The 17,695-nt window shown below is 53.1% G+C and overlaps 1 protein-coding gene across 1 annotated transcript in view; it reads left to right on the top strand.

The window, feature by feature from the left end:
* Positions 1 to 2,258: 2,258 nt before the first annotated feature.
* Positions 2,259 to 17,695, top strand: part of LOC115937954 (collagen alpha-1(XXII) chain-like) — a 96,345-nt gene continuing 80,908 nt past the window's right edge. The window contains exons 1-2 of the mRNA XM_081816805.1: positions 2,259 to 2,411; positions 6,154 to 6,720. Coding sequence (XP_081672931.1) covers positions 2,294 to 2,411; positions 6,154 to 6,720 — 685 coding nt within the window. The 5' untranslated portion in view covers positions 2,259 to 2,293. The remainder of the gene's footprint in view (positions 2,412 to 6,153; positions 6,721 to 17,695) is intronic.

Below are 17,695 nucleotides of genomic sequence, written 5' to 3'. Positions count from 1 at the left end.
ATCTCATGCATTGATTTTTGTACGTTGAACCAGCCTTGCATTCCTGAGGTGAATCCCATGTGGTCATGGTGTATAACCCTTCCAGTGTGCTGCCAAATTTGGGTTTCTAGTCTCCTGTTAAGTACTTTTGCATCTCATTCATAGGGGATGTTGGTCTGCAGTTTTCTGTATTCGTGTGTGTATTTGGGAAGATGCATGACCAAGATTCCTCTAGAAACCCTGGTTTTGCCCTGCTTCCACCCACTTTCAACAATGAGGGAAATGACCACATTTCTTGAGCCCTGGAAAATACTGGACACTATGGTTATGTCTGTTTTCTTTTTTTTTTTTTTTAAGATTTTATTTATTTATTTGAGAGAGAAAGCATGAGAGAGAGAGAGAGAGCACGAGCAGGGGGAGGGGCAGAGGTAGAAGCAGACTCCCCACCGAGCAGCGAGTCTGACATGGGGCTCGATCCCAGGACCCTGGGATCACCACGCCAGCCGAAGGCAGACGCTCAACCAACTGAGCCACCCAGGCACCCCGTCTGTATTCTTCTAATGAAGGGCTCCTAGCCACCTCAGATAACAGCATGACCATGTCATTCACCACTAAATCTAGTATTTATTCGTCAGACGCCCACTGTGTGCCAGGAACTGTTCTAGGTTTCGGGCAGCAGAATGAATGAGACAGATGAGTCCACGCTTACCTACAGCTTTGAAGGATGAGAGGGGTGGGCAGCCCACTGGACTTGCTGAGATTCTGTGTCTCTCCTCCCCCTGCACCCTCTGGTCAACCTTGGCCTCTGCCCCTCCATGTACCGTTTTGGGAAAGTGCCTTTCTTCTTGCTCCTGTGGCTGCCTCCTTAGTATGATACTTTCGGGGTGTTGTCAGGGGGCTATTATGTGCCCTGTGCACTTGCAAGGGGTCCGTTAGTGATGAGGGCAGTTTTCCCTGAGGGTGGTGGGGACAGGACCGAAAATTCAGGTATCTGCCCAGAGAAGAGCCCACATACCTGTCCTGCTTGGGGGATGTTCTCCTAGTGCCATGCCTTGGCTTTCCTCTGGGATTTTGCAGATGCTGTTCCCTCTGACTGAAACTATCACCTGCTTTTATCTGGTTGAGTCCTACTCAGTTTTCTAAAATTGGCTTGGCTGTCACTCATCCAGGAGGCCTGGCCTACCCCTGAAATGGTCATGTGACGGCACCGTCCCAGTGCTCCCATCACCCCTGAACATCCCTGTGCTGGTGCCCAGGGCCCACGTCTTACTGTTTTCCAGGTGTCACTGACCGCCCTTGAGGGTGGGGGTTCAGTGTCCTTCATCTGCCTGCCCTCAGCACCTGGCACGTGAGGGCAACTGATAAATATCTCAGACTTCTTTTTTTTTTTTTTAAAGATTTTATTTATTTGAGAGAGAGAGAATGAGAGAGAAAGAACACATGAGAGGGGATAGGGTCAGAGGGCGAAGCAGACTCCCTGCCGAGCAGGGAGCCCGATGCGGGACTCGATCCCAGGACTCCAGGATCATGACCCGAGCCGAAGGCAGTCGCCCAACCAACTGAGTCACCCAGGCGCCCCAATATCTCAGACTTCTATAACCTGTTTCCCCTTTCCTGGATCTTGGCTTTAACAGTGACAACTACTTTCTGAAATGGATGTCCCCATGAAAATAAAATATGCAGAAAGAGAAATACACCTAGCTAATAAGCGTCCTAAGTCAAAGAAATGCATAGAAAGGAAAAAGCAATGTCTCTCCTTTAGAGCCAGCAGATGGAGGGAACGACCGTGTCCCAGCTGCCAGGGATGCGGTGAGGGGGGCCCCCCACACCCCACACACTCCCGCGCGGCTGGAGGCAGTGAGAGCCCGTACAACCTCTTCGGAAAGAAGTTCGAGAATTTCTATCAGGGTCCTTTCACAAGATTTCATATGATGCCCTAAGTGTTTTCCTACAAACCTGTCCTAGGAAAATAATTATATATGGGCCGTGATTTAGGTACCAAGGTGCCCTCTTACAGCATATTAAACAAAGAAACAGGCTGTTAAGTGCCCAGAAGCAGAGATTACAATCAAAACGTGGTGCTGCTGCCAAGGGGTGGGCCTGCGTGGCCGGGAGTGAGGGGCCCGGCGGGTCCTTGGTGCGCATTTGCTGGGGGCCGACGGCAGATGGGAGGCCAGGGCGCGGCCTTCCTCGCACACGGGCCTGGGGCTGCTTCTTTGGCTTCACGGCCCCGAGACCCTTCTCTGAAGGTGTGTTCTTCTCCACACAGGGCATGTTCCAGTAGATCCCAACGCCGTCCCTTCCCGGCCGAGAGATGCGTGCTCCCGAGCGCGGGAGAGCCGTGGCGGGCCTGCGAGGCGACGCCGCGGCCTGCCTTCTCTGGTTGCTGCTGCTGTGGCATTGGGACCCCGGCTGCCGGGCCCAGAGGGCAGGTGGGGCCACCGAGGAGTGAGCCGGGGCTGGGCGCCGAGCCGCCAGGCCGGTGTGGGTGTCCGCGCGTGAGCATGCGTGTGCATGGGTGAGGGGGGAGCGAGTGTGCGTGTGAGCGTCTGAGTGCAGTGTGTGTGCGTGTGAGAGCGTGGGGCGCAGACGTGGCCTGTGAGCGCGCTGGGCACTGATGGCGTGAGAGAGGGAGGTGGCTGGTAGCCAGTCGTCCGGCGAGGGCATGTGCTTGTGCGAGCGAGAGTGTGTGGGTGTGTGAGTGTGTGGTAGGGCTGGGGACAGTATATGCAAGTGTGCGTGTGAGTGAGAGTCTGAGGGCGTGTGTGACCGTGTGAGGTATGAGATTGTCGGAGTGTGTGTGTAGACGTGAGAGTGCACGAGTGTGAGAGTGTGGTGAGTGTGGGGGGGTGTGAGAAAGTGTGAATGTGGGAGCATGTGTGTGTGAGTGTGATAGAGCTGGGGAGTGTATAAAAGGGAGTATGTGAGTGTGAAAGTCTGAGGGTGAGTGTGTGACAGTGAGTGTAAAGGTGAGCATAGGCGTGTGAGAGTGTCTGAGGGGTGTGTGTGACTGAGTGAAAGTGAGAGTGTGGGACTGTCAGCACGTGTGTGGGTGCGAGCGCATGTGAAAGTGTAAGTGTGAGAGTCTGAGGGGAGTGTGTCTGTGAGAGTGTGTGTGCGGGAGAGTGCGGGAGAACGATGAGCTGTCGGAACCCACATCCCGAGTGGACCACACAGCGCACGGTGAGCTTGTCTCTGTCGAGTGCTGGCAGGCTTCTGGGGACAGAGGGCAGGGGTAGGACTGTGTCGCATTGTCCTGTGAAGGGTTTGGGGGCATATTCCAGCAGAAATGGACACACTGGAGGCCCGCCAGGAGAGGCGGCCGGGGCCGCAAGGACAATACGCCTCTGGAGGAGATGGGGGAGTGGGAAGTTCGCTGGAGAAGAGGCGGCAGGGGCAGGAGGGGTGAGGCGTGACGGGATGCTGGTCCAGCCCACCTGACTGAGGGCCTTCTGGGGAAGGTGCCTTCCGCGGGGAGACGCGAAGGAGGGCTCAGGAACACGAGCGGGTCTGGGTCTCGGCACCGACACAGAGGCTGCATGCTGGGCTCCTCAGGGCACAGGTGGACCCCTCCTGGGACGGGCCCCGGGGCGGCAGGGCGAGCACCTGGCTGCGAAACCACCCCGTTTTGCAGATGAGGAACTGAGGCCAAGACCGCTCAAAGCCCCCAGCAGGTGAGGAGGGTGCCCACAAGGAAGCGCCCGCCTGAGCCCACGCTGTGTTCCCCGAGCCTGCCGAGGAAGCGGACACAGGCAAAAACCCCAGACCTTGTGTTTCTGTGTTTTTCCCAAGTCCCCTCCTGTATTTCACTTTGCCTGAGCCTCTCAAAGCCCAGCTAGCTGGAGAGACAGTGATGACCACGCATGGCCTGGTCTTCACGGGAGGAGTGTCGGGTTCTGTGTCCACAGAGATGAGCCCAAGAGCACACACAGCCGACACACAGGGAGGGCCCAAGGACCATCTCCTCCCAGCCCTCATTTTAAAGCATGCAAAACAGCAGCCCAGTGGAGAGCGTTCACCGTCAGGGCTCACACACATGGCTCTTGCCCGTGGCGGAGCCGAGGGCATCCCGTCGAGGTCAGAGCCCTTCCCGAGACAGCACACCTAATTCGCATGCACACACCATGCAGTCTGCTCCCTAGCCCCCAGGAGAGCATGGACCAGAGTGCCAGAGGGCCCCTGGGTGAGGCCTCTGGAACAAATGAACTATCTGCAGCCTTAACCCAAATTTGCTCGGGGATTACAGCCCACAGGCTGGGTCCTGCTTGGCCCACAGCAGCAATTACCCTTCACAGGCTGGGGCATCATTGTCCCGAAGACAAAAGGATGACCTTTTGTGTCAAGGAGGAAAACTCCCCAGGAATTATCTCTTGAGTCCACACATCTGGGCAAACACTCCAAAAGCTCTAATCCTGTTAGGGAGCAATCCTGGGAAGGCGGGGATTTACCTCTGCTCCCAAGAGCAGATTGCAACTTGGATTTTAGAAACTCGGGGTAAAAGGATGTACGGAAAATTTACGAGAGGCACTGGTGTAGGGTGGGATGGAGAAGTGTGTGTGCGTGTGTGTGTGTGTGAATACAGGGTTATTGTTTTCCTCTTTTCTGAATTAATTCATTACTTATAAATACAACATCAGAAATACAGAATAAATTTTACCCACAGTTCTGCTTGCCAGAGGTAAGCAACATTCCTTTTTGTAGGTCCTCTGATGCATACAGACACAAGCCCACACACAGACATCATATTGACACACAGCTTTTCAGACCCAGCAAGACACTGGGAGAATGTATCTGTGTTGGTAAATAAGAATTCCTTCAAGCCAGCACTCCACGGCTGCTGGTCTCTGTGCCCTATGAGCCCAGCCGATGGTCGTGTGAGCAGTTCTGTAGGGGGAGCATGGAGCTGGGCTCCAGGATTTTGCTTGCCCGTGCTGCATGAACTTCTTAGATATCTTTAAAATTTTTTCTTCCTTTTCGTCTGATTGTTTTACTAGGGTAAATCCCTAAATTTGGAAGTGGTGGATCCAAAACCCTCTCCTTCATAAGGCTTCTAAAACCCTGAAAATGGGTGTGACAGATCCCATGGCCAGTGGTAGAACAGGTGGCTACATTCTCCTGCACACTGGCTACCATGGGGATTTTTTATACTTTTGCCAACATGATAGTTTAACAAACTGTTTTGTTGTTGTTGTTTTTATTTTGTTTTTACTAGATGAATGTTTTTGCCAGGTGCTGGTCAGTTGCTGCTGGTGATATGAACAAGCCTCAGATTCTGCAAGATTCAAGACCAAGGCTTCTTGATGGTTCCCTTATATGTTTGTGCAGCTCTCTGGAGTGTAGAAAGAAACCCTTTTCCTCATCTTACCAATTGTGAAATGGAGATGAGCAAGCTCTCAGCACAGGGTTGCCCTGAGGATCAGAAATAAATTATATAGTGTCCTATTTTGTTTAATCAAAAGCATTGTGTAGTTTATATAAAACTTACAAAGTTTATAAAATAGAAGCATATTATACATCAAAATATGCTATTTTTATAAAGCATGACAGAATTTCTACAAATTTATATTTAAAATGAGTGCAATATATTTTCTATGAGTTATAATATTGGAATACTATAAACTATTTAAACATCTAACGCTAAATAAATTACATGCTCTGTGCAATGGCATCTTGCATCCATGGAAACCGGCATCACCACACTGGGAAAGGGTTTCCAGCACATTGCCAGATGTGGGGAAAACAGCTATGTGTCCGCGTCTGGTACAGTCCCACGTGCATTAGTAACTGTATGGAAATAGAAAATAATTAGGTGTATACACTGTGGGTTAACAGCGTGACCCCTCTGTAGATGGAAATTTAAGTGTTTAAAACATTTTTCGATTGCCTTTTCTGAAATGAGCACGCGTTATTTGCAGTAGGTTTAAAAAACAAGTCACTTGGTAACCAAAATAAAAACTATTGAAGAAACTGATAAAGCGGTGTTCCGTGAACGTTAACCCTTTATATGCAAGAACACATATTGGCAGCTGGATCTCACAGCAACCTTGGGGACACTCATCATCATAAGCCAGTTCAGAAAGCCAGGTTCGGACCTTTAAGGCCCCCAGCCAGTGTGACCTTTCCCAATCCGTTTGCCCCAGGTCACCCTTCTTCTCCCCCCTCCCCCCCCCGCAGGTTGCAAGACTGTCCACTATGACCTGGTCTTCCTCTTGGACACCTCCTCCAGCGTGGGCAAGGAGGACTTTGAGAAGGTCCGGCAGTGGGTGGCCAACCTGGTGGACACCTTCGAGGTGGGCCCTGACCGCACGCGCGTGGGGGTCGTGCGCTACAGCGACCAGCCCACCACGGCCTTCGAGCTGGGCCTGTTCGGCTCGCGGGAGGCGGTCAAGGCGGCGGCTCGGCACCTGGCCTACCACGGCGGGAACACCAACACGGGCGACGCGCTGCGCTTCATCACACGCCACAGCTTTTCCCCGCAGGCCGGCGGCCGCCCGGGAGACCATGCCTTCAAGCAGGTGGCCATCCTCCTGACCGACGGCCGCAGCCAGGACCTGGTGCTGGACGCTGCAGCTGCCGCCCACCGTGCGGGCATCCGCATCTTCGCCGTTGGCGTCGGGGAGGCGCTCAAGGAGGAGCTGGAGGAGATCGCCTCGGAGCCCAAGTCCGCCCACGTCTTCCACGTGTCCGACTTCAACGCCATCGACAAGATCCGTGGCAAGCTGAGACGCCGCCTGTGTGAAAGTGAGTGTGCGCAGGGCGTGGGGCCCGAGCAGTGGGGAGCCCCCGAGCTGCGCGGCTGGCAGGCGTCAGGGCTGCGCCAGAGCGCACCGGCCCGGGGCTCAGTAACGGAGGAAAGCGGAAAACCAGTCCTCCCTGCACCCAGCAGGGCGCACACCTGGGTCCTTCCCAGGCTCCGCCTCCAGGGCGCAGGTGGGAAGGAGATTAAAGAGGGCCGGGTTCTCGGCCCCACCCACCCCGAGAGACCCGGAGTGGGTTAAATGCCTGGCAGTCCCATCTCCGTTTCTGTAGTGGGAACACATCTCACCTGCAGGGCTGTTCAAGTCAGAGCCAGCTCCAAAGCGCTTCCTAAAGCTCATGGCAGATGAAATATATCAGGCCCCTTTCTTCTTCCAACGGACTGCAGGGACAGGTGGTCTAAGGAAGTAGGCACAGACAGGCTTCTGGACTGTAGCTGTGATCCCCAATCGGCAGTTTGGAGATGGTCAGGCCCAGCTTATCCCAGAGGCCAAGTGTTGTTGACCTGGTGCCCTCTGAGATAACCCGAGGTGGTCTGGAATCTGTTGACTCTGGCTGTGGATGGGCGATGAGGGGGGTTGGGCAGCAGGCAGGGAGCTGACAGCCCCTGGGCTTCTGACCCTGAAGGCTGACCTCCAAGACCCTTGGTGGGTCATTCTCAGGACAGCCTCCTGCACAGGACAAGAAGGGTGAAGTGGGTTTTTGTGCATCAGTCTGTGTCCAGCTTCTGTTCTGCCTGCTTCATTGGGGTGACATTTGTCCTTCCTGGGTCATGAGCAGTGTTTGGTGACACCCCTCCCCTGGGCCAGCAGGTGGGGGCTGGGAGCAGGGTCTCAGCCTCTGTCTTGCTGACTCCTTCTGGGGACTGAGCCTCCTCGGGTGGGAGAAGCTCAGAGGGTCACAGCTTGCCAGGGATAGGGAAGCCTTGGGGTTGTGGCAGGCGGTGGGGACAGCTGGGCGTGACTTGGCAAGCAGCAGGGGCCTGGGCCCAGGGACGGGCCTCACTAGCAGCCCTGGGAGAAAACAGCTAAACTGTGTCTGACACCTGACGCCCTTGGGCTCTGTACCGCTCTGTGACTCTTCTCCCTTGGCTCACTTAATCTCCATTTCCACTTACTTACTCATACATACTTATTGGGGATCTAGTTTTTGTGTGGCCTTGTGCTGATTTCTGGGCCTGTGGAAAAAGATCAGACAAAACTCCTGCTCTTGGAGTGTTCATAGTCTAGATGGCGAAAAAGATACATAAAAAGGGATATAATACTGTGGGGATGACCTTAATAAAGGTGCTGCAGACTCTCATGGGGTCCTACTATGGTTGTGTTCAGTGATGACCTTGAGAATGACGGAGGGCTTCCTGGAGGAGGTGGTGCTTAGACCCTTTAGAAGGACACATCTGAGCCATAGGATGAGGGATTGAGGGATGGCATGACACAGTCAGGGAAGTGTAATGGAGCCCTGGAGTTGTGGTCAAGGAGGGGTCTGAGGTTGGTGGCTTTGTATGATTGTCAGGCTCTCAATAAAGGAGGGCTTGTGTGCTAAGATGAGGTGTGGGAGGGTTTTGTGCAGGGGTATGACGCCGTCAAATCTGTGAGAATGGAATGCTGGCAGGACAGCAGGACACAAGGAGACCCTTTATGGGACTGCTGGAGAAATTCAGAGAACAAACAGGGCTGGGGATAGAGCGCTGAGGACTAACCCTTGTTCTACAGATGAGGAAATTGCCCTGAGTGCTAGGTGAAGGAGAGCGATCCGGTGTGTGAGGCATCGGCCGTGAACTTTCACCCTCATTACAATCACATAGATTATGGTGATCTCCTTCTCATGGATACAAGCATGCAGCATGCTGAGCTCCTGGGAAGGGCAGCTGCTAGGCCTTCAGCAGTAGGCCATCGGGGTGCCACAGCCAAGACAGGAGAGGGCAGGAAGGCAGGAGAGATAGCCTGGGAGGCCCAGGGCTCAGGATGGCCTCTGGGCTGATGAGAGCTAGACACCGGGCCCCAGGCCCAGCCAGGAGGCAGAAGTCCAACGTGGTGGCTCAGGAGTATGTGCACCTGCTGTGATCCCAGAACACCTGGATGCAGGGCGCTGGGAAGCAGGACTCCTCTAGACCCTGCCCACTGGCAGCCTTGGTTCAGACAGGTTCTGGACGTCGGCCAGGCAGAATCTCGATTTTGAAGAATTTCTGTGCCCAGGGCATGTTTCTGGGAATGGTGGGAACGGCCCTGGAGAGGTGAAGTCACTGGGTTGTGCTGCCCAGTTAATAGAAGGGCAGGGCTGGGGACGGAATCTAGGCCTTCAGCCTCCATGCACTGGCCTCATCCTGCTGTGCCCCGCACTGAGGCGGCGCCCTCACTGACCTTCTGAGTCAGGGACAGTGCTTTCCATCACAGGCCGTAGAGGACCCACCTGCAGATTTATATCATGCATGACGAAAAGGTCAGAGGTCAGGCGGGCTTGAATGAGGAGACCAGGGCTCATTCCACTCCTTCCGTGTCTGGGTTTCTCCTTGGCGTTAACTCTGTTCTTGGCGGGCTTGTGTGTCCGGGTCCCCGCATGGATAGTCCACTGCAGAGGTGTTGATGAAGGCTTTGTCGAGAGACGGCTGAGGTCGTTCAGCGATACTGAGCCCCCAGGAACGGGCAGCGGGCGAAGCGGGCTGATGGCAAGGGTGGAAATGTGCCCAGAGCCCTGTTAAGATGGGGAGGCGGCTGGAGGCACCTCATGGAGGACAGCTGCTTCCTCAGTGGTGGCCTAGAGGGAGCAGGAAGGAAGCCCCCGTCTTCTCTCCCCTCCCCTCCTCTCCCTTCCTCCCCTGGCCCAAGCCTGTCTGACACCATCCCACAAGGGGCCAGGTGATGTCATCCCAGGGGCCAGCCTCCTGGGGTGGGAGGGCAGAGGAAGTGAGAACAGGTGTGGGAGGGCACGCTGGGGCTACCTGTGGTGAATCTTAGGGCCAGGAGGGATGAGACCATGGCCCAGCGGGCCTGGATTCAGTCTGATGGACGAGCGTGGGCCTGCAGCTCTCCCCAGACCAACACTGTGGCTTCGGAGTGGAAAGAGGCTGACTGGGGTGGAAACCACATGACCCCGTCCTAGTCACCACCACCATTGACCCACGAAGGGACACTGGGGGCTGCAACCAAGAGAAGGGGAACCAGATGCCAGCCAGCCGGGCACACCACATGTCCGCCATGATGACATTAAGAAAACTCACAGTAGCCAGGCTCCTCCAAAAACCTAAATAGATGTAAGATGTAAGTTATGCTCAGTCGTCTAAAGGGAATTCGTTTTTGTAAATACAGCTGTAAGCTGACTAGGGGCCTGCTTGATTCTGATGACAAATGAAACAAAATCCCCTTACAATTGCTTCAATTAGAAAGAAAGCAAAACAAAATAAAATAGCTAACAGTAACATGCTGAAATATATCTAGTAAGATTAAATCAAGGAGCATCACAAAATCCACATGACCAGAAGTCCCTGCACACACAGGAGAGATCTTTGGGTGACTTTGGAACCCAAACAGGGGCTCTTCTGAATCGGGGCCTCATATTGATGATCTGGAAAATCACAGACGAACGATGTGGGATTTTTGGTGTAGCAGTCATTCAATTCGATCCAACCTACTCATACATTCATTCAATGGGTGTACGTTGTAGCAGTCATTGGATTCGATCAAATCATTCATTCACGCAGTCTTTAGCAACCCAGCAGAGCATTGTAGTAATCGTTCGTTTGTTCATTCATTCATTCATTCGTTCGTTCATTCAGCAACTGCACACCGAGTGATTCCTCTGCTGGGGTCCATGCCCAGTTCCCAGGATGCAGTGAGGGATCTGACATTCTTTTTGTCCTCAAGAAGCTTTTGTCTACTCGAGGCAGCAGGAACGTGGCAGCTAATTACATGATGGAATGTGGACCCTGGTTTCCACCTGCAATTTCACATGTCTGGTAGTTTATCTGCCTGGGGTCTGCCTTCACACATAAGAACAAGCTTCGCGAGGGCAAAGTCTGTTCCTTGCGGTTTCCGAGTGCCCGGAACAGAGCCTGGGGTGTGAAGGAGCCGCCTAAATGTTGTTTAAAGGAAATCAAGGGTGGGAATCTGGGGTTCGTTCTGTGCTTGCTGTTGAGTTGTACACATTAGACGTACCTACGCAATGACCTAGCCCCTTCCAAATGCAAAGGTTCAGAATATTCTGCAAACCTGAAATCATACCCAACATGAACTGAAATATTGAACTTATCTATATATTGATGAGCAGAGACAAATGGTTAGACTCTGAAGGTTGATGAGGGTCTGGAAAAGGCAGGCTGGCTGGGATGGGCCGAATCATGCTGCCTCGTCTGGTGGGGCAGATGCAGAGGAGTAGGACCCTGACCGGGCTCCACTGGTGTGAACAGAACCAGGGAGTTTGCTGTTCTCTGAGCACCAGACGTTGACAGCACTTCGCATCCCACTCTCGCCCCGCTCCGCACCCAGCCCTGTGAGTCGGTGTCGATGCTCAGTTCTGCACACAGGGAGCCCCAGACCTGCGTTGGCCAGCACGGGGGGGTCGTGACCAGTCGGGTGCTGGTCCTAACCGAGAAGTGCCACAGGACTACACACGCTGGCTTTTGTAGACAGAATGACAATGTTTCACGAATATCTTTTCTACTGATCATGTATTTAAATGTGAATATTTGGGAGATTTGGGGATACATACAATATAGTAGTAAAATTAATCTCACCTGGTTCTACTTTTTCAAATGTGGCTGCTAGAAATTTTACTATTACATACGAAGTCCACATGTGAGGCTCCCTGCCCCCCAACAGCTCTCTCCTTTGATGCTGCTCCTGCCGAGCTGAGGTCCGGTTGCATCCAGAGCCCATGCTTTTCCATCCAGCGCTTGGCTGCAGAAGGGTGGAGGGGCGGCTCTGAGGGACAGCAGGCTCGCCAGGGCTGCCCTTCCGAGGGGAAGCAGAACCCCAGGTCAGTGCACAGGAAGTGAGGGGCCTGTGTCTGGGGTGGGGGTGCAGTAGCCCCCTGGGGCCCTGAGGCAGCGTGGGTTGGGGGCTGTGAGCTGTGGCTGGTCTGGTCTAGAAGCCCAGCTGGAAGTGACTGGGTGAGCTGAGGAGGGGGCAGTGTGGGGACAGGGGTTCCAGTGTCCATTCCCTTCAGCGCCCACTGCCCGGGAGTCGGGCCCGTCAGGCTGCCCCTCTGCGATCCTTTGGAGTTCTAATACTGAAGCGTGCTGGTGCTTCTCGCCAGCCTGGCTCACACGGTGACCAGTGGCTGTGTGCCGAGTCCGTGAATGAAGCTAACGGTGTGCGGCTCACTGTCCCCCCGGCCTCGGGCTCGTGCAGGGAGGGGCCTCTGTGTCATGGCATCAGCTCCTGCCTCTGTGGCCTGACCAGGTCCCCAGGGGACTTAGTCTCAGCCTGGCTTCCTGCAGTGCGTGGGGCGGAGGCTGCCGACGGGGCCCAACCCCAGAGCACTGGCTGTAATTAAGAGCTTTCTCCACCCCGGGCTCGGTCGTAGCCACAAAACAACCTTTATATAGCTTATCGGGTGGCCGGGGGTGAGCCTGTGGAATGCTAGCCGGCCACGGCTGAGAGACCTCCGCCTCCTTCTATTCTGGGGACACCCAGTGGTGGTCCTCTCTCCCCTCTCCCCACGAGCAGGAGGCACTGTCCTGGGTTCTGTCTTTTAGCTTTCGGACAGCGAGGCTGAGATGCTGGCTTGGGCTTGGGCCGAGTGGCCTCTCCCGTGCTCTGTGGTGTTTTGTCGTATGACACGTGGGCACCCTCTCTCCGTCTGTCTCTCTCTTGCCGGTGTGTTTGTGCTTAGCTGTGTTGCTGTTCCAGAGAAAGTCTGGACGGCTGGATGTTCTATTTACCAATATGGCAGTGGCAGGGGAGGTGGGGGGAGGAGACAGAGGGACACTGACTTATTTCGTGTGGCAGGGAGATTAATTTTATTGTTCACCTGTGGCTCTCACTGGGAAAAGGTCAGCATGTACGCCCCAGCTCTGCATTTAATTAGTGGGTGCCCTGCGGCCTCCGCTCCCTGTGTGGGGGGCCAGGGTCTCTTCACGCCCTCCTCTGCTCCGACAGTGTGCAGGGCAGCCCCGGCCTGGGTGTTCTGGCCGTCGAGGGCTCGCTGTGCTCTTGACTGTGGTCATCAACAGGAAATTTCACCTTCTAAATGAGTGAATTATTAGGTTCACTTGAAAATGTGTCCTTTTTTTCTTTTCGTAGTGCATCGTCAGTAAATAACACAACTTACTGACGTAATTGGGAGTGGACTGGGTAGACCTTTAACCATACCATGTCACAACCGTGGGTGTTTTAAGGAACCTCTGTAGTACTGGGTTATTTTTTCTAACACATTTTAATCAGTCCCGTTCTCTCACATTGTTCTGAGGCACAGGGTTCCTCCTTGAATGAGACATCTGTGATCCTGCTTTTAGAGTGACATTTCCAGAGGCCCCTCGTGAAGAATCGGGTTGAGCAGCAACAGTCCACATCCCGAGTACCAGGCAGAGGCCGCGGTGAAAGCCAAGGGCCTGGGGTAGGCAGGCACTCTGGGTGCTGGAGGGGAGTGTGAGGGAAGGAGACTGTTGTCATCCCCTGCTTCAGGAGGTGTAAACTGAGGCTTAGTTTGCTGGCTTAACGTTCCCAAGTTTACGCAGTAGAAGGAATCCAGCCATGAGTCTTTCCTTGGCCAGAAGCAGAGTCCACCTCAAACCCCTGGAATAATCTGTCCCCTTGAAGACCCAGCAATAACGCCCAAGGGAAGGGCTTGGGGGCTGGCTGTCGGCATGCCTGGGTGGCAGGTCCAGCCTGAGAATTTCTTTGGGCCCCGTCTCCCTCTGAACCTGAGTCTTCTAGCCATCCGAGAAGGCACCACCTGTTGCTGGCCTTGTCTCCAGTGACCAGGTCTTCCTGACCACACATCTGCCTTCATCCCCACGTCCCTCTGCCTGCCCGAGACTGGTGGTGAGGTCAGGAGGTCAGGACACACACACACACCTGGGAACGTGCGTGTGTGTGTGGCCCCCAGACCCAGCTAGTCGTCTGGGTGGACCCAAAGGCCCGGGAGGAGTCTGTGGCAGCATCCGCTGTTGGTTTGGAGCCGCCATGTGGATGTTTGTGGCTTGGCCCTCGAGACCGCGTCAGCCTCAAGAAGCAATTCTGGCCGCGCCCGCCCTTTGCCTAAGGGTCACTGGGAGTTCCTCCTGGGAAACCTTGTCCTGATTGAGCTCATCCCCTAGAAATAGTAATGGGGTTACTTAATTCTGATTATGTGCTGGGGAATTTTATTAGACGGTGACTGAAAATGATGAAAAACTGAAATCCACCCATCAGTTCTATGTCATTGGCATACATCAGGGAAAGAGGAACTGTCTCCCAGCTGTGCCCAGCCAGGCCCAGGCCTGGAGCGGATCCCTGGGAGCTGTTTGGAGCATGTCCCTGCCCGACTCCTGTCTTTTCCTAAAACCGAGGAACTCCTGTGTCAAACCCAGATGTTCTGCCTGTAGCCTCCATGGGGCCCGGGGCGGGGGGTGTGTGTCCGGCTGCGCTGGGAGGGGCACGAACCCACATACCCTCCGCTCTCTCTGAACGGACCGCCCCCCACGTTGCTTCTGGGTCCTGGTTTCCCTTGATGGTGCAGTAGTGTCTTCCTTGTGCTGAACTCTGCGTGTGCCATTGTGTGTATGTTCCTGCAGGCCGTTCTTACAAGAGGTGTGCGTCGACAGTGGGGTGCGGTCGGGGGGTTACGCCTCGCCCGAGCCAACACCCGGCATGCCCAGCTCTGCTTCCCAACCCTCAGCTTCCTAGCCTCTTACTGGCCTCATATGCGGCCATACAGAGGGGGTCCTGGCACCGCTCCTACCTTATAGGGTGTTGTGAGGATATAATGGGGCGTGGGGAGCACTTGGCTCAGGGGTGGCCCTGAGCACCTGCTATGCAGTGTTTGCTTTTACTATATACACACACACACACACACACACGAATGCACATAAACACAAATGTACACACGTGTACACACACATGCATGCACGCACATACAGGCGTGTGCGCACACATGCATATACATATATGCATACACATACACGCGGGTGTGTATACATCCGTATATACATACACACGTATACATAGATATAGGTATATCTGTGTATAATTCACATATGCATATGTAAATTACATACAATATACATACATATACATTTTATTGTATGTATGTGTTCATGCATACATACACTATTTTCCAGAAAGGTGATTGACTTATACCTTTCACGTAGGGCAGTGTTTCTCGACCAGTTTTTTTTTGTCATGTCCCTCTGAAGGACCTTACGTAAATGTTGCATTTCCCCCCAGCTGCCTCCTTCTCTGAAATAGAATATAAATATACTTTAGCTGTCTGTTTATGCTGCTTGAGCTTTAGAGGGCCCGAGGCAGTGGGTCTCCTAGACTTGCTCACCCCGTCCATTGAAGCAGTTTTCGCCCTCTCCCTGCGCCCTCCCTGGAGATGTGGCCCCTGTGAGAAGGCATGATTGAGGGTGGAGGGGAAGAGTCCAGGACGAGCATTCAGGGAAGGCCTGGGTTCAGATCCTGCCTTCTCTCCCTCATGAGCTGTGACTTCAGAGCCTCCATGGTTAGCAGAGGGATTGGGATCTAAGAGCCTGAGTTAAATCCAGGTTTCTCTGTTTGTTTGGACAGATTACTTACTGAAGCTTTAGTTTTCCCTGTAAAATGCAAACAGTAGTCGTGCTACGTACCCTCTAGAGCAGAGGGAACACGTACATAAAAGACCCCCTTTGTGGCTCGTCCAGAGAGGAGTCACAGTCTGTGCATCCTGAGACCCTGACCAGGGGCAGAGGGGCTGGCCTGGTATCCCAGCCCTGCCACCTGCCAGTTGGGGGCCCCTTGGCTGGGACTTCGTGTCTCAGAGACTTGATTTCTTTGTCTGTAAAACTGAGATGATAAATTACCGATCTGGCAGCTAATTGATTGTGGTTCTTATTATTGTGTTATCATACTTACTAATTATGTTAAGTCTATATGAAATAGAACATGCCAAAAATCAGAGTGCCCAAACCTGACATGTCAGGATCTGAGCTCCCTGTCCAGGAAGGGAGTCCAGCAGAGTCTCGAAGTTCACGGATCGTGAGCTCTGGGCAGGACGCTGGCCTGTTCAGGAACTCGAGATCTTTCTGGATCAAATGCAGGGGACGGCAGACTACAGCCCACAGGCCACATCTGCCCAGATACCAGTTTTTCGAATTGAGTTTTGTTGGAATACGGCATGTCAGCTTGTTCACATACTGTGTGTGGCTGTGTTCACACCACGGCCTCAAGCCGAGTAGTTGTGACAGAGGCCGTGTGGCCCACAAAGGCTGTTTGCACTCTGACCCTTTAGAGAAAAGCTTGCTGACCCCTGACAGTGTGTTCTGATATGATGGCTGGAAATCTGATGTCACTGTCACTAACTCCTCTGTGACCCTGGGTAGGATATTTTATGGGGGCCTCAGTTTCCCCCTCGGGTGCTGAGTGGGATGGGTGGGATTCCCCTTAGAGGGCCCCTCTCCCCTCTCCTCTGTGTCTTGGTCACCATCATGCTACCCCCGCCGTGTGCCACTGTTGTGGATGCCTCCTCTGTTTGTCATTTTGAGGGCTCACCCAAGATCTTTAAGAAGGCCTCCTTCCCTCCCTGGCCTCAGACAAGGATTCATGTCCCAATTGGACCAGACGGGGCCCGGGGGTCACATATGAATCAGCATCGTCCCCTTGCCACTGCCTGGCTGGAGGGCCTTGGGCCAGCCCCAGCACCCTTTCCTGGTGCCATCCCATGTAGAGCATGACATGGGCGTGGCCATCCCATTTACTGGGACCATATCATGCCAAGCATTCCAGCTCGTGGAGGTTGGGCTCCGTGTTTCACATGGTGGTTTTCATTTAGGGTTGGTAAAGGGATAAAGTACAGTGGCCACAGCTAAATTGGTATTGCTTGCAAAAGGTGTATGTACATATACAATGTTTATATATATATATGTCTATATATAAATATGCAGCCATATAATTAAAGACGTGGAGAAATTCTGCATTTCTCAGTGACTCTCACGTCCTGCAGCTGACCTTGTTCTACCTGAACTTACTTCACACTTGCCAGAGGGCAAGTGGGACACGGGGCTTACACAATGTCTAGGGGCTTTCCAAGAAATGCGGCTGATGAATTACAATGCTTCTTTTTTTTAATAATTTTTTTATTATGTTACGTTAGTCACCGTACAGTACATCATTAGTTTTTGATGTAGTGTTCCATGACCGATTGTTTGCATATAACACCCAGTGCTCCATTCAGTACGTGCCCTCCTTAATACCCATCACCGGGCTAACCCATCCTCCCACCCCCCCCCCCAAAACCCTCAGTTTGATTCCTGGACTCCATAGTCTCTCATGGTTCCTCTCCCTCTCCAATTTCCACCCTTCATTTTCCCTTCCTTCTCCTAATGCTCTCCATGCTATTCCTTATGTTCCACAAATAAGCGAAACCATGTGATAATTGACTTTCTCTGCTTGACTTATTTCACTTAGCATAATCTCCTCCAGTCCCATCCATGTTGATGCAAATGATGGGTATTCATCTTTTCTGATGGCTGAGTAATATTCCATTATATATATGGACCACATCTTTTGTTTGTTTGTTTGTTTATTTATTTATTTTTAAATTTTTTTTATTCTTATGTTAATCCCCATACATTACATCATTAGTTTTAGAGGAAGTGTTCCATGATTCATTGTTTGTGCATAACACCCAGTGCTCCATGCAGAATGTGCCCTCCTCAATACCCACCACCAGGCTAACCCATCCTCCCACCCCCCCTCCCCTCTAGAACCCTCAGTTTGTTTTTCAGAGTCCATCGTCTCTCAGGGTTTGTCTACCCCTCCTATTTCCCCCGCTTCATTCTTCCCCT

Source organism: Leptonychotes weddellii, chromosome 4 (genome assembly GCF_054177405.1).
Source record: "Leptonychotes weddellii isolate Sample4059 chromosome 4, ASM5417740v2, whole genome shotgun sequence".
Taxonomy (NCBI): domain Eukaryota; kingdom Metazoa; phylum Chordata; class Mammalia; order Carnivora; family Phocidae; genus Leptonychotes; species Leptonychotes weddellii.
This window is presented reverse-complemented; position numbering and strand designations above follow the sequence as displayed.